Raw genomic sequence first — 16,308 nt, 5'->3', positions numbered from 1 at the left:
CTGCTGGAGTACGAGCCCCGGTCTGGGAAGCAGGTTCCTCTGCTGCTGAAGATGAAGAGGAGCCAACTGGCGCTTAGCAAGGCCATCGAGAGCGGAGACACCGACTTGGGTAAAGCAGAGACGCACATTCCCTGTCTTGCCTGCCTCCCTGCCTCCCCGCGAGGGGCAGTACAGTGGTACCTCTGTACCTGATGTTTTCATTCCCCCCAGAAGTTTTTTATTTGAGTTTCCATTGAAATGAGGCTACATTTTAATGTTTTAATGTATTTTAATTTTGTTTTTAAGTTGTATTTCAATCAGTTTGTTTTTATATCGGTTGTTAGCTGCCCTGAGCCTGGTCTTGGCTGGGGAGGGTGGGGTATAAATAATAATAATAATAATAATAATAATAATAACAACAACAACAACAACAACAACAACAACAACAACAACAACAACAACAACAACAACAACAACAACTACTTTGGGTTAAGAACTTAATTCATTCTGGAGGTCCATTATTAACCTGAAACTGTTCTTAACCTGAGGTACCACTTTAGCTAATGGGGCCTCCCGCTGCCGCTGCCACGCGAGTTCTGTTCTCATCCTGAAGCAAAGTTCTTAACCCGAGGTACTATTTCTGGGTTAGCGGAGTCTGTAACCTGAAGCATCTGTAACCTGAGGTACCACTGTACCTGTGGCAGGGGACACTTTGTGCTCCTTCCAGGCTAATTAACAATAACAGCAGCAGCAGCAGCAGCAACAACAACAACAACAACAACATATAATAACAACAACAACAACAACAACAACAACAACAACAACAACAACAACAACAACAACATATTATACCCTGCCCATCTGGCCGGACCTCCCCAGCCACTCTGAGCAGCTCCCAACAGAATATTAAAAACACAATAAAACATCAAACATTTAAAACTTCCCTAAACAGGGCTGCCTTCAGATGTCTTCTAAAAGTCAGATAGTTGTTTATTTCCTTGACATCTGCTGGGAGGGCGTTCCACAGGGCGGGCGCCACCACCGAGAAGGCCCTCTGCCTGGTTCCCTGTAGCTTGGCTTCTCACAGTGAGGGAACTGCCAGAAGGCCCTCAGAGCTGGACCTCAGCGTCCGGGCTGAACGATGGGGGTGGAGACCCTCCTTCAGGTATACTGGGCTTTAAGGGGCTTTAAAGGTCAGCACCAACACTTTGAATTGTCCTTGGAAATGTACTGGGAGTCAATGTAGGTCTTTCAGGACCGGTGTTATATGGTCTCAGCGGCCACTCCCAGTCACCAATCTAGCTGCTGCATTCTGGATTAGTTGCAGTTTCTAGGTGACCTTCAAAGGTTTGTCCATCTTTGGTCCTCATCCTGCACCTGTGGCTCCTAGAAGCTGTTGGCGTGCGCAGAGAGTCCCTTGGTTAGGTTCTATAATATCGCTCAAGGGGGTCTTTGCTTCAGGGCTCATTGCTCTCCATCTAACCGGCCTCTCTCTTCTTCGTTCCCAGTTTACACGGTCGTCTTGCACCTGAAGAATGAGCTGAACCGCGGCGCCTTCTTCATGACTCTGCAGAACCAGCCAGTGGCTTTGAGCCTCTATCGCCAGGTGAGGTTTGGAGGCACACCTGTTGCAGGGGGCGGTGGCATGCGGATGCATTTGCAGGTGTGCCTGGAGGGCTGAATTCAGCTGCGAAACACATCCCAGGCCCTGCTGCGAGACTAAGGAAAGGAAGAGGTCTGGAAGCCGAGAAGGATCGAGGCCGCAGGTCAGGGGCAGAGCACAGAATTTGCAGGAATTGACAGTGCAGGATTCAACCCCCAGGCTCTGCATTTAAACATGAGGGCCGGAAGAAGCCTGTGAGGGGCCGGATACGCTGGCCACCCCTGTCGGTTTTCAGATCTAGGAGGAAGTTAATAATAATAATAATTTATTATTTATACTCCACCCATCTGGCTGGGTTTCCCAAGCCACTCTGGGCAGCTTACAGCATACCTGAAAACATAATAAAAATATTATGGGTCGTCTTAATGTTGAGGATGATGATAGCAGGAAAAAACATGCAGAGCTACTTTGATTTTCAGAGAGTTTGTCGTTTTAATATTGTAGTGTTTTTTCTCGTCCTTGCCAGACAACTTCAGGCTTCAACGGCAAGACAGTTTACAAATCTCGACCCACATATATATTTTCATAATGAAAATTGGGCTGTAAATTGTTGATGACAATGATAATTGATGAGTGAAAATTGTAACAGTAAGTCGTGACAACGATAAGAGATACCGTGTTGGAACAGCTGGGAAGGAAGACGAGGAGTTCAGGGGTTTAAAAAATAATAATTTTATAAATTGTGTGTGTTGGTTTCTCAGTTTGATCCCTTTACGTGGTTTTGTATGTGTTGTGGTACCACAGTGGCCTGAATATAAGCCACACCCGAATATATGCCACACCTTTAAAATTCGGGAGAGAAAAAAAGACAATACCCAGATATAAGCCGCTTCTTTAAAATTCTGCAGGCACTCACAACCGTTCCGTTTTACCATATGTCTGTTTCAGCAGCGATATCGTAAAAGCCCGTTTTTGTAAAGTCGCAAATTTCAGCCGCACTTTAACTTTTCACAGACGGAATTTGGAAAAAAAGTGTGGCTTATATTCAGGCCAATATGGTATTTTATGCATTGCAACTTGCAGTTATTTTCATTGATCATAGTTTAGTAATTATGCATTGTAATGGTTAAGAGTGAATTTCTGTTTAATTATTTTTTGCTGATGTTTTGAGAGTTAATTTTATTGTGTACTATTCTATTCTAATAGATTATTGAATATTACTATATTTGATATAAGTCGTTCCATTTTAAACTTGTGTTTTATTATGACCTGTTGTATTGGATCACATGATTATTGTCGGCATGCAGAGGGTCGCAAGGCCAGCTGGCTAGCCTGAGCTGGGTCGTCTCCTTCCAGCCGTCCCGCTGCAAAGACCCATCGACCTCTGCTCCGACGTAAATCAGTGACCCATGCTTCACAGCCAGGGCACGCTATATCAGCAGAGCAAAGTGTGCAAACAGAATAGGCGTGAGGCTTGTGGAAGCATACTACAACTACGGATTTATTAATCATAAATCAGGACAAAGAAACATGTCGTCTCTCGCTTTTCCTTCTCGGCGAAAGAATGTCTAAAGCAAAGGCTATACACAAACAGAAGTTCCCAGCAGACTGTGCTGGAAAGTAAACAGACATGTGACACGCAACAATTCCATGTCTGTAACTAAAGGTGGAATGGAATTTCCCAGCATCTATAAGGTGTGAGTTCTTTGTTGTATATCTTGTTGCTGTAAACCGCCTTCTGTAAAATAGTATAGAAAGGCGGTTTGCTAATTAAAAGTCAAATAAATTGGGTTTTTTAAAAAAACACACAGCCAAAGTTACAGTTTTTTTGAAGTGCTTGCTTGAAGTGAAGATGCTGGAGAGCCTAGGAATTGAATTCGGAGCACTTGCACCCGGAAGGATGCTCTCTTCCCCTCAATTGCCACCTTGCTCTGTGTTACTCAGATTGTTTCTCATTGCATCCTCCCACCAAGCCTGCGAGGTGGGCCCTGGATTCACATACCCATTGCCTTTTAAACAGTGCGTGTTTCTGTTGTGCATTTCTGTGTTTTTTATACAGTCATACCTCGGGTTAAATGTGCTTCAGGTTGAGTGTTTTCAGGTTAGGCTCCACAGCGACCCGGAAGTAGCGGAACGTGTTACTTCTGGGTTTCACCGCATGCGCAGATGCTCAAAATGACGTCACGCGTGGAAGCAGCGAATCATGACCCGCAGACGTGGGTGGAGTACGCTTAAGGATGCGAACGGGGCTCCAGAACGGATCCTGTTCGCATCCAGAGCTACCACTGTACAGTGGTACCTCGGGTTAAGAACTTAATTTGTTCTGGAGGTCTGTTCTTAACCTGAAACTGTTCTTAACCTGAAGCACCACTTTAGCTAATGGGGCCTCCCACTGCCTCTGCGCCGCCGGAGCACGATTTCTGTTCTCATTCTGAAGCAAAGTTCTTAACCCGAGGTACTATTTCCGGGTTAGCGGAGTCTGTAACCTGAAGTGTCTGTAACTTGAAGCATATGTAACCTGAGGTACCACTGTATTGTAAACCACCCTGTGACTCTTGGATGAAGGCCGGTATAGGACTTAGATAGATAGATAGATAGATAGATAGATAGATAGATAGATAGATAGATATTTAACCCTTGGCTTGCTTGTCCCCAGTTCTGCAAATACCAAGAGCTAGATACGCTCAAAGACCTCTACAACCAAGACGACGACCACCAGGAGTTGGGCAACTTCCACGTGCGTGCCAGCTATGCCGGCGATAAGGTAAGGAGCTCCCGGGAGACTGGCAGGGAGAAAAGGGTGTCCTAAATCTAGATTTAGGAGGTTGCGGCAGGATATATAGTTTGGGCAGCGTCTGCTCCACGTTTGTGAGCCTGGTGGACTGTGCAGTAAACTGTGCAACCCGAGAACCTTTTGGCTTTCATTTTGGAAGCCAAAAATGCTGCCCCATGCATTCCAACTTTCTGGCCCATAATAAGGCTGCTGTGAGCAACGGGCGGAGTGGGATTCGGGGAGGGAAGTTGGTGTTGAATTTAAGACAACGGTTGCCCATGTGAAAAAGAATAAAACAGGGAAATGTGCGCCGATTAAGGAAGCTTGCACGCAGTTACCTCAGGTCGCAGGACGCGTTTCTCTGCGCAGAACTGTCCTACATAAATCTTTCAGTCTCCAGAGCTCTGAGATTGCAGGGAAAAGGCAGATTATTCATACAGGTCCAGTCCCCATCAAGGAAGCAACAGGTTCCATTATTGTTCCTAGCCCAATTGCTGTATATTCTGGAGCAGACATGGGCCATTTTTCTTTGCCTGTATTAAAACGCACAAGGGGTTCTTTTTTCTTCCACAGCAGATCGACGGGCGAGTGGCCAGTTTGCAGAACGCAGTGGATGAGTACTACAAAGCCAAGAACGAGTTTGCGGCCAAGGTGAGTACATGAAGAAGCATCTCTTGTGTGTCATGACCATCAGAAGAAGCTGCTGTGTCAAGCCAGTGGCCCATGTCCTGCCCGGCATCCTGTTTTCATAGGGGCTGACCAGATTGCCTGTGGGAAACCAGCTAGCAGCATCTGAGCACAAGAGCTCGAGCACAACCATCCTGACCGTTGTTGTTTAGTTGTTTAGTCGTGTCCGACTCTTTGTGACCCCCTGGACCAGAGCACGCCAGGCCTCCTGTCTTCCACTGCCTCCCGCAGTTTGGTCAAACTCATGCTGGTAGCTTCGAGAACACTGTCCCACCATCTCGTCCTCTGTTGTCCCCTTCTCCTTGTGCCCTCTCATCTTCCCCAACATCAGGGTCTTTTCCAGGGAGTCTTCTCTTCTCATGAGGAGCTCAGCTTCAGGATCTGTCCTTCCAGTGAGCACTCAGGGCTGATTTCCTTCAGAATGGATAGGTTTGATCTTCTTGCAGTCCATGGGACTCTCAAGAGTCTCCTCCAGCACCAGAATTCAAAAGCATCAATTCTTTGGCGCTCAGCCTTCTTTATGGTCCAGCTCTCACTTCCATACATCACTGCTGGGAAAACCATAGCTTAAATTATATGGACCTTTGTTGGCAAGGTGATGTCTCTGCTTTTTAGGATGCTGTCTAGGTTTGCCATCGCCTTTCTCCCAAGAAACAGACGTCTTTTAATTTCGTGACTGCTATCACCATCTGCAGTGATCATGGAGCCCAAGAAAGTCAAATCTCTCACTGCCTCCATTTCTTCCCCTTCTATTTGCCAGGAGGTGATGGGCCCAGTGGCCATGATCTTCGTTTTTTTGATGTTGAGCTTCAGACCATATTTTGCGCTCTCCTCTTTCACCCTCATTAAAAGGTTCTTTAATTCCTCCTCACTTTCTGCCATCAAGGTTGTGTCATCTGCATATCTGAGGTTGTTTATATTTCTTCCGGCAATCTTAATTCCGGTTTGGGATTCATCCAGCCCAGCTTTTCACATGATGAATTCTGCATATAAGTTGAATAAGCAGGGATACAATATACAGCCTTGTCGTGCTCCTTTCTCAATTTTGAACCAGTCAGTTGTTCCATATCCAGTTCTAACTGTAGCTTCTTGTCCCACATAGAGATTTCTCAGGAGACAGATGAGGTGATCAGGCACTCCCATTTCTTTAAGAACTTTCCATCGTTTGCTGTGGTCGACACAGTCAAAGGCTTTTCCTCTTCTTTTCCCTGAATTTGTCCAGTCCTCTTTTAAAGCTACCTGACTCAGTGGCCACCCTGGCTCCTGTGGCAGGGAGTTCCATCGTTTAACTCTGCACTGCGTGAATAAATACTTTCTTTTATCCACCCTGAATCTTCCAGTATTCAGCTTTGTGAGTTCTGGTGTCAAGGCAGAGGGAGAAAAGCTTTTCTCTTTGCACTCCCTCCATGCCATGCACGATTCATAAATGTCCTTTTACTCTCCTTTTCTATAAACCAGGGTTGACTGCACTTGAGTCTCCAACTCTTTTTGGACTACAGTTCCCATCATCCCTGACCGCTGATCATGGGAGTCCAGAAACAGCTAGAGACCCAAGTGTGGGAAACCCTGCTCTAAAATGAATGAAAAGGGCGGAGGAGAGGTTGACTGCATGGAGGCACAGTCTCATATTGTTTGGAGAACACCCTGGAGAGGAGGGGACTTAGGCAGCTGTGGGGAACCGGGGACCTTCAGTCTCAGCAACTGCTTCATGGGGACAAGACCCACCAGAGATGAGTTCCTGTGCTCCTTAGGCTTGGCACTCAAGATCCTAATAGAGTTACTGTATTTTTCGCTCTATAGGACGCACTGCACCATAGGACGCACCTTGTTTTAGAGGGGGAGAACAAGAAAAAAAATTCTCCTCCTCTCTGCTCAGTGCCTCTTCAGCGAAGTGGGAGGAGAAACAGAGCCCCTTCCATTTCTCCTCCCGCTTGGCTGAAGGGGCGCTGCGCAGCTCTCCCTCTCTGCTGAAGCCAGGAGAATCTTGCTCTCCCGGCTTCAGCGAAAGGAACCCAAAGCTTGCGGAGTGCAGTGGGAACTCGCGCTGCGCTCCGCAGGCTTCAGGCGGCTATCCCTGAAGCATGGAGAGCCAGAGAGGTCGGTGTGCACCGACCCCTCTCGCTCTCCAGGCTTCAGCGAAAGCAACGCAAAGCCTCCGGAGCGCGGAGGGAGCTCTCCCTCTGCGCTTTGGAGGCTTCGCGCTTCTATTGCTGAAGCCAAGGAGCCTGCATTTGCTCCATAAAATGCACACACATTTCCCCTTAATTTTTGGAGGGGAAAAAGTGTGTCCTATAGAGCGAAAAATACAGTAATTCCACTTGCTTCGTATGATTGACTGCTGGCTCTCTCCTGTCGCCCCGAAGGGATTGCTGCCCCGAAAGTGAAAAAGGCCTGGATGTCCCTTTGTCTGTCCGCCTGCAGCGTCCTCTAAGTCTCCCTCTCTCTCCTCGCCTTCCCTTTCCAGGCCACCGAAGACCAGATCAAGCTCCTCCGCAGCCAGCGGCGCCTCCAGGCCGACTTTGACAAGCCCTACCTGGACGAGTCCCTCCACGACACCGTCTACAACCTCATCCTAGAGGGGAACCACAAGCGAGCAGAGCAGTTCTACCGCGACTTCAAGATCCCCGACAAACGGTCAGGGCAGCGTGGGGAGTGGCAGGGAGGGAGCGGCGATCCCGTGCCCCAATGTTCAGACCCCTGGGCTCTCACTTGTGGGGTGCCTCATGGTTCTGTCCTCTCCCCCATGCTTTTTAACATCTATATGAAGCCGCTGGGAGAGATCACCAGGGGGTTTGGGCTGGGTGTCCATCAATATGCAGATGATACCCAGCTCTACCTCTCTTTCAAATCAGAACCAGTGAAGGCGGTGAAGGTCTTGTGTGAGTGTCTGGAGGCGGTTGGAGGATGGATGGCGGCTAACAGATTGAGGTTGAATCCTGACAAGACAAAAGTACTGCTTTTGGGGGACAGGGGGCGGGCAGGTGTGGAGGACTCCCTGGTCCTGAATGGGGCAACTGTGCCCCTGAAGGACCAGGTGTGCAGTCTGGGAGTAATTGTGGACTCACAGCTGTCCATGGAGGCGCAGGTTAATTCTGTGTCCGGGGCGGCTGTCTACCACCTCCATTTGGTACGCAGGTAGAGACACAACCTGCCTGCGGACTGTCTCGCCAGAGTGGTGCATGCTCTAGTTATCTCCCGCTTGGACTACTGCAATGCGCTCTATGTGGGGCTACCTTTGAAGGTGACCCGGAAACTGCAATTAATCCAGAATGCAGCAGCTAGATTGGTGACTGGGAGTAGCTGCCGGGACGACATAACACCAGTCTTGAGAGATCTGCATTGGCTCCCAGTACGTTTCCGAGCACAAGTCAAAGTGTTGGTGTTGATCTTTAAAGCCCTAAACGGCCTCGGCCCAGTAGACCTGAAGGAGTGTCTCCACCCCCATCGTTCAGCCCGGACACTGAGATCCAGCACCGAGGGCCTTCTGGCGGTTCCCTCATTGTGAGAATGAGGATACAGGAAACCAGGCAGAGGGCCTTCTCGGTGGTGGCGCCCGCCCTGTGGAACGCCCTCCCTTCAGATGTGAAGGAAATAAGCAGCTATCCTATATTTAAAAGACATCTGAAGGCAGCCCTGTTCAGGGAAGTTTTTAATATTTAATGCTGTATTGTTTTTAACACCCAGACTGGCTGGGGAAACTCAGCCAGATGGTTGGGGTATAAATAATAAATTATTATTATTATTATATTATTATGATCAAGAGTCACACGGGATAGTTGAGTTGGGAAAGTGCCCCAAATACACTCGGCCCGGTTCCCCATTCCTTCACCATAGAGCCAAGCCCCATAATCTGGGGCAGGGATTTGGGGAACCGGCTTTCCCCCAGGGCACTCTCTCCAGGCCACGCCCCTTGCTGGCCCCCCCTGGAGTGTTTTAGCCTGGCTGGGATGGGCCCTTGAATGCTGGTCACGCCTCCTCCTTGCCTGGGGGGAGGATAGTGCATTATAATAAATAATAATAAATGTTATTTATACCCAAATGTTATTTATACCCTGCCCTCCCCGGCCAGAGCCGGGCTCAGGGCGGCTAACACCAGTAAAAACATAATAGGGGGGAAAAACCAACTAATTTAAAATACAGGTTAAAAGGTGCCCTTTGTTCCTGGATAGCCATGTCTAGTCACATGCAAAAGGAAGGATGCTCCAGCCCAGGAGGAAACAGGAAGTTCCGACTGGCTGGACCAAACATCCCCTTGCATGTCCACTCTAGGAAAACAAGGAATGTTGTACTTGACTGCTACTTGATGTATCACATCCCACAGACTGGAGGGCCAACTTTTCTCAGATCTTTGAGGACCGCCCTCCCCCAATACAGACACACTTTTCTTGGTCTGGCCAGCATGGCAGTTGTGACGCTGTCCCCTTCTTGCACTGTTAGGTTCTGGTGGCTGAAGATCAGCGCCTTGGCTGAGCAAGGAGACTGGGAGGAGCTGGAGAAGTTCTCTAAGTCCAAGAAGTCCCCCATTGGATACCTGGTAAGGAAGGACGTTGGAGGGGCGGGCAGGAAACTGTCCAGGCACGGGAGCCCGGTCTTGCTCAGTGATTTCCTGGGCATCAGCCTTGGGGGCGCTTTAGTTGAGATTTCTGCATCGCCGGGGGTTGTGCTAGTCAAATGTGGCGTTCCCAAAGCAAAGAAAGGATTGGACTCTGATTAATCTTAGTGATAGATACCGTATTTTTTGTTCTATAAGACTCACTTTTTCCCTCCTAAAAAGTAAGGGGAAGTGTGTGTGCGTCTTATGGAGCGAATGCAGGATGCGCAGCTATCCCAGAAGCCAGAACAGCAAGAGGGATTGCTGCTTTCACTGCGCAGCGATCCCTCTTGCTGTTCTGGCTTCTGAGAGTCAGAATATTTTTTTTCTTGTTTTCCTCCTCCAAAAACTAGGTGCGTCTTGTGGTCCGGTGCGTCTTATAGAGCAAAAAATACGGTGATTTATTGCGGTCGGAGACCAGCTTATAAAACGCACTTGAGGGTACAGTCACAGAAGTACAACAGACAATTAAAACAATGTACAACAATAAATTTAAAAACAATGTACAACAATAAACTATCCCAGAGAATTGACCCAGAGTCACCCATGGAACCGAGTTTTGGGATTTTCATGACGGACTATTTTGAGTTTACGTCTACAGATCTGTACACAGAATCTGGCGACCATATGGGTCGTTTTCTGATCTTTGCCTAACAGCAAAAGGTCAAATTTTTGCTTTTCCGGGATGTCAGCGAGCCTCACCAGCAGGGGATCAATGGTCTTACTACATACGTGCCTCTTCATAAAAGGGACATCTAAAGAACAAGTGCCCTGGGCTTCCTAGATCCCCCAATGAACAGGCACAAAGTCTCTGAGCATATGGGACTTTTTAAAAGGCTCCTTCCAGGACCGGCGAGGGAAGAGCTGAGCTTCTGGCGAGTGTAAAGGCCCTTCTTGCATTTCTAGATACGAGAAAGAAGAGATATGCTGCCGGTGTGGCTATATATCTCCCAATTTCTCCAATCTTATAGTCGGGGCACCTTGCACAGTCCTGTTGTCTCTCGGTGTCTAATATTCTTTGCCTGGCTGTATCATCCCCCAAGTCCCCAGATGTGTCTCAAACACATGGGTTAGATTAGAAACGGGGATGATGAGAGTGGAGGCTAACATCTGCCTAACATCAATCTACAAATGGCTGACATTGAATCTGCTCCCCCGAGGGATAGCCCCATTGATCATTTGCGATCAATTCCAGTCAGGATGGCAGACTTCAGTCCTGAGCACCCTCCAAAAACTGGGTTTTGCCCCTCAAGCCCTTCTAAGTCTGGGGTTGGGCCAGGCAAAAGCTACGGTCAGGCAAAAAAAAAAAAAAAAAGCTTAGTGTGTTTTTGGTCTTTGTTGGAAGCTGCCCAGAGTGGCTGGGGGGAAACCCAGCCAGATGGGCGGGGTACAAATAATAAATTATTATTATTATTATTATTATTATTATTATTATTAGAATACACACGAGACTTGACCAGCAAGACTCTGGGAGTGGTGCGTATAATAATCGTCTCAGGTCGTTTTATTCACAAAAGAACTTTTTACAGTGTTCGTAAGAACCAATCAGAGTTCCTCTGAGCATTACAAAACCCCCACGTGGGACAAAATCAGATCAGAAGAAATTCTTTTAACTACAAAGACTACTCTGAGCATGCATACATATCTGAGAGTAAATGAAACTGGACTAAAAAGGAGGAATGCATTCAGCATCCCCGGAAATCATAAACAAGGAATAAACATGAGAGGAAGGATGGCAAGGAGATAGGGCCTGGAAATAGTTTCACATGAAGATGATAAAGATACCTAAGATTAACAAAACCAAGGAAGGGTACATCAAAGTAACCTACCATCTTTATGTACTGAGGATGCCTGATGAAGCAACTGGCCTGTGTATTTCGAATGCTTATATGTGCCGGTCAGGTGTAGAGAAATCAGAGATGCAGAGGCTTGTGGGATTTGATCAGAAATTATTGACAATGAATCAAACCCAGTCAACGCCATGCTTTCATAGCAGACACAATTGCTTGATGCATACTGTATTTTTCGCTCCATAAGACGCACTTTTTCCCTCCTAAAAAGTAAGGGGGAATGTGTGTGCTTCTTATGGAGCAAAGGCTGTGCTCCCTTTAAAGAGCAACGCAGAGCATGTGTTCGGCTCTTGGGGGCTTTTCCCTGAGGAGGGAGAAGGGCAACCTGGGGAAAAGCCTGCAAGGGCTCATGAAAGGGAGCGCTGAACAGAGCCTGGGATGCATGCGGGCTCTGCTCACGGCTCCCTTTAAAGAATTTTTTCCACCTTGCATTCCTCCTCTAAAAACTAGGTACGTCTTATGGTCAGGTGCGTCTTATGGTCAGGTGCAAAAAATACAGTATTTTATAATTCCTCATAGTAATCCCACCTGATCACTACAACAAACCCACAGGATCCCTGCAAGCTGTATGATTCTGTGAACCTGGTATGCCTAAAGAAAGGATAAAACGATTCAGCCACACGAGAACAGGAACCACTCCCAAAATATAATTACGAACAAGCCTCTTACACCTGTACCTTAGGTATGGATACAGAGGACGCGCGACCCTCCAAAGGCTGCATAGAAAAGGAGCATGGCCCTCGGGTCCCCCGCATTTATAGTGCTCGCTTTGGGAAACTTGCATTGTGTTGACACTGTGGGATTTTTTTTTGGCAGCCTTTTGTCGAGATCAGCATGAAGCACCACAACCGCCACGAAGCAAAGAAGTACGCCCCCCGCGTTGCCCCAGAGCAAAGGGTGAAAGCCTTCCTTCTGGTAGGGTACGTATCTGGTCTGGTGGGGAATGTCTTTGCCCCATAGCAGTGGGGTTGGCTCACTTGTTCCGGGCACCTTTTGGGCTGGAGGCAGAGATGAGGGCAACCAAGATGATGATGATGATGATGACGATGATAATTTATTATTTATACCCCGCCCATCTGGTTGGGTTTCCCCAGCCACTCTGGGCGGCTTCCAACAAAATATTAAAATACAATACGCTATTAAACATTAAAAGCTTCCCTAAACAGGGCTGCCTTCAGATGTCTTCTAAAAGTCTGGTAGTTAATTTCCTTGACATCTGATGGGAGGGCGTTCCACAGGGTGAGTGCCACTGCCAAGAAGGCCCTCTGTCTGGTTCCCTGTAACTTGGCTTCTCGCAGGGAGGGAACCGCCAGAAGGCCCTCGGAGCTGGACCTCAGTGTCCGGGTAGAACGATGGGGGTGGAGACGCTCCTTCAGGTATACTGGGCCAGAGCCGTTTAGGGTTTTAAAGGTCAGCACCAACACTCAGAATTGTGCTTGGAAACATACTGGGAGCCAGTATAGATCCTTTAGGACCGGTGTTACAACTGCATATTCATCCAGATCCAGTTAAAACTGTTACCGTATTTTTCGCCCCATAGGACGCACTTTTTCCCCTCCAAAAATGAAGGGGAAACGTGTGTGCGTCCTATGGGGTGAATGCAGGCTTTCGCTGAAGCCTGGAGAGCGAGAGGCATTGGTGCACACCAACCCCTCTCGCTCTCCAGGCTTCAGGAAGCTATCCGCAGGCCTTGCAAGCCCGGTGGGAGTTCCTGCGGGCTCACAAGGCTTGTGGGCAGCAGCCTGCAGCCCCGGCGAGTGTCTGCAAGCGATGCGCACCAGGCGGGAGGTCCCACCGAGCGCGCAAGGCTTGGGGCGGCAGCCTGCAGCCCGAAGCACGCGGAGCCCTCCGGAGGGTACCCCGTGCTTCAGGCAGGTGTGCACAAGGCTTGGGGCGGCAGCTGTGGCTGGAAAATTTTTTTTATTCATCCCCCCCCCAAAAAAAAACAAGGTGCGTCCTATGGACCGGTGCGCCCTATAGGATGAAAAATACGATAAGTTTAGTCAAGTCAACAAAATGAATGAACTTGAGCCAGCGATAACAGCTTTTCAAAGTCTGATAGTCATTTACACCCGCAGTGCCCCTTTGCCACTGCACCCTTGCTTCTGAGCGAGCAGCCCAGGCCATCCCTTCCCGGGGTACAGAATCACCCAATTTGGGAACCTCTGGTTTAAATTAGGATTTTAGTGCCTGCGTTTTTCATGTGGATTTTCTCAGCAGCTTGATGGAGCGTTTTTCTTGGAAAAGAGCACAGGCCACAAACCCTGCTGAAATAAATAAGCAAATGAATTTTAAAATGTGCGAATTCGTTCATTTTAGCAGGCATTTCCGCCCTGCCCTCTCCTTGTTTGTTTGTTTGTTTGTTTACTTATTCTCCACCCATTTTTCATGGCAGGGACTTGAGCCAGGCTTCTGACGCCGCCATCGAACGGAAGAACGAGGCAGAGATGAACCTCATCCTCTCGAAGTGCACGGCGGCCGCAGACGCTTCTGTCGTTGCCAAGATCAACCTCGCCAAAGCTCAGCTTGGAAAGAAATAGGGGGCTCCCCCCCTTCCCCCCCCTCACCTTGCAGCTCCCTCTTGGCTGAAGGAGTGGGGTGCAGGGGGTCAGTTTTGGACATCCCCTGTACAGGGGGCATCAGCCCAGCTTTGGTGCAGAAGCACCATCCAGTGTTAGCCTTTTGCAAGGAGAAGAGAGCCAAGCTCCTTGCGTTGGCCGTGGGTGAGTTTTCAGACGCACAAGGCAATTTCCTCCTTCCTTTCTTCCTCTGGATTTGATGCTCCTGGATTCCAGTTGGTTGGGAGAGAAGGAGTCACACGTGCGAACAAGGAATCCCCAAACCCTCTCTTCCCAGCCTTCCTTATCAAATGCTTTTTCAATTGCGCTCTGCAAAACAACAGGCTCTTGGGCTTCTCTCTTGGGCTGTTGGTTTAAGAGGGGGAATGATTCCGTTTTCGGAGAGGAAGTTTGCTCGCCCGGATCCTGAACTGCCTCTCTCTCTCTGTGTGGACTCGTTGCAGTCCACGAGTTCGTCGCTGTTACTGCCTGCATAACCATAATGCCGTCTTCGTTTTATTTAATCCCCTTGTGAATTTGTAAAGTGGGAAGAATCTTGAGGGAACAAAAGGATCGTATCAATAAACAACAACTGCTCACATTGTGATGTCATTTCCTCCTTCCATTCTCGAGTGGTGCTCTGATCCTGCCCGCTCCCTGCGTTTATGGTATTTTAAGTAAACTGGGATAATTCCGTGGACTGTTTTATTATTATTATTGATTATCCTCCGCAATGGCTCGGCTCTGCCTCCAGGGTCAGAGGCAGCAATGGAAACCACAGGAGGGGAGAGATATGGCTTGTGGTCGGATCCTGCTTGCAGGCTTCCCACAAACATCTGGCTGGCTACTGTGAGAACAGGATGCCATTGGCCTGATCCTGCAGGCCCTCCATATGTTAGGCTTGCAGTCCACCAGCCCCACCCGCCTCTCCCCACAAGGATACTGGATGCACTGCTCCACGGCCCCAGCCACAAGGAGGCGCCATTCCCACGCCAAGACCCCAGTGCATAATTTGCTTCGGAAATGGGTACAGTGTTAAGAGACAAAGGAGGTTTCTCTCCCCCCCCCCATTGAGCGTTACAAAAATAATAAAATAAAATAAAATAAAACTGGGGGGCTGGTCCCGCAGATGGCACACGTGCTTCCAACTCTGGTTGGCATCTGTCTCGGCAGCGGGGGTGTCAACTGGAATAAAATATTGAGGGGGGCAGGAAAGCAACACCCATCATCATACAAGACAGGGCACATGCAAACTATTTGAATGACAATGCCCATCAACTTGGGAAGGGGGGGACACAAATATTTTATCGGGGGGGTGGGGTGGCTGAAGGGACCCAGGCCACTAGCAGTTGGCGGTGTTAACAGAGAAATCTGAGGGCTCCCTTGGACAAAAAACAAGGACACCAGCCAGGAACAGCAGAGCAAAAGAGCAACCAGTAGGCTTGGTCTTTATTGAAGACTGTCGCCACAGGACTCCCACCTGCCACCAGGTGGAACAAGATGGAAGCCCCGAACAAAAGAGAATCCAAACTTTTATTAGCTGCTAATCCCCATGTTACACCCCCTCCAAACTACATCATGGTTACATCATGAAAGCGGAGGTCTGGTGGCAGTAATCTGAGCATCCTGGACCCTGCCCCATGGTTCTCCTTGCCCTCCACCAAACACCCATCAAGTGGAACAAAAGAGATATTTACATTTCCCTGTTTCCCAGCCAAGTGATTCACACCCTTTGGTCTTCATTTGGGTTTGTTATTTCTGGAATGGCTACCTGCCTGGCACTCAGGTATCAGGAGGCCAGGAATTAGCACTCAGGCAGAGGGGCTGCTGAGTAGCTGAGCTCACATGTCTATATGAATTTCTGAAGTTTTCCCAGTGAGCCAGTACATAGGTACATTGATCAGTGAATTCTTACATTTGGTATCGTGCAGCAAAGGCCCTTTGAATAGGTAGGAAGAAACTGTGATGAAGTGTTTTGTGGGGACAAATCACAGAAGTCACAAAAGTGATTGTGATGATTTTGGTAGTGGGCTGCATTTGCATGATATCTGCTGGAGGGTGTTGTAAATAAAAGCAACCCCCCCCCCCAACCTATACATAAATTCCTGCAACAGCGGCTATGATCGGGAGACAATGGAGGGCTGCGCATTCAAGGATGAAGCACGGCGGTTGTCTGCAAGGGCTTCTCATGCGGCGGGGGGGGGGGGATTCTGACAGCCTGCATGTCACTTTTGCCGGCAGCTTTCTCTGGGCGGGGCCTCGGGCCC

At 48.5% G+C, this 16,308-nt stretch overlaps 1 protein-coding gene and 1 long non-coding RNA gene across 3 annotated transcripts in view; one reads left to right on the top strand and one right to left on the bottom strand.

Annotated features, from left to right (window-relative positions):
* The window catches only part of VPS16 (VPS16 core subunit of CORVET and HOPS complexes), a 39,087-nt gene extending 24,445 nt beyond the window's left edge, over nucleotides 1-14,642 (top strand). Inside the window, exons 17-24 of the mRNA XM_081877454.1 lie at nucleotides 1-109; nucleotides 1,488-1,585; nucleotides 4,239-4,346; nucleotides 4,929-5,006; nucleotides 7,507-7,676; nucleotides 9,480-9,576; nucleotides 12,300-12,403; nucleotides 13,879-14,642. Coding sequence (XP_081733580.1) covers nucleotides 1-109; nucleotides 1,488-1,585; nucleotides 4,239-4,346; nucleotides 4,929-5,006; nucleotides 7,507-7,676; nucleotides 9,480-9,576; nucleotides 12,300-12,403; nucleotides 13,879-14,023 — 909 coding nt within the window. The 3' untranslated portion in view covers nucleotides 14,024-14,642. The remainder of the gene's footprint in view (nucleotides 110-1,487; nucleotides 1,586-4,238; nucleotides 4,347-4,928; nucleotides 5,007-7,506; nucleotides 7,677-9,479; nucleotides 9,577-12,299; nucleotides 12,404-13,878) is intronic.
* Nucleotides 1-16,308, bottom strand: part of LOC309350464 — a 251,288-nt gene that overhangs the window by 36,405 nt on the left and 198,575 nt on the right. The window lies entirely within an intron of this gene.

The sequence above is a fragment of the Podarcis erhardii genome, assembly GCF_964252035.2.
Source record: "Podarcis erhardii genome assembly, chromosome: 9".
Classification (NCBI taxonomy): domain Eukaryota; kingdom Metazoa; phylum Chordata; class Lepidosauria; order Squamata; family Lacertidae; genus Podarcis; species Podarcis erhardii.
The sequence above is the reverse complement of the archived record's forward strand: the minus strand, read 5'-3'. Positions and strand labels throughout refer to the sequence as shown.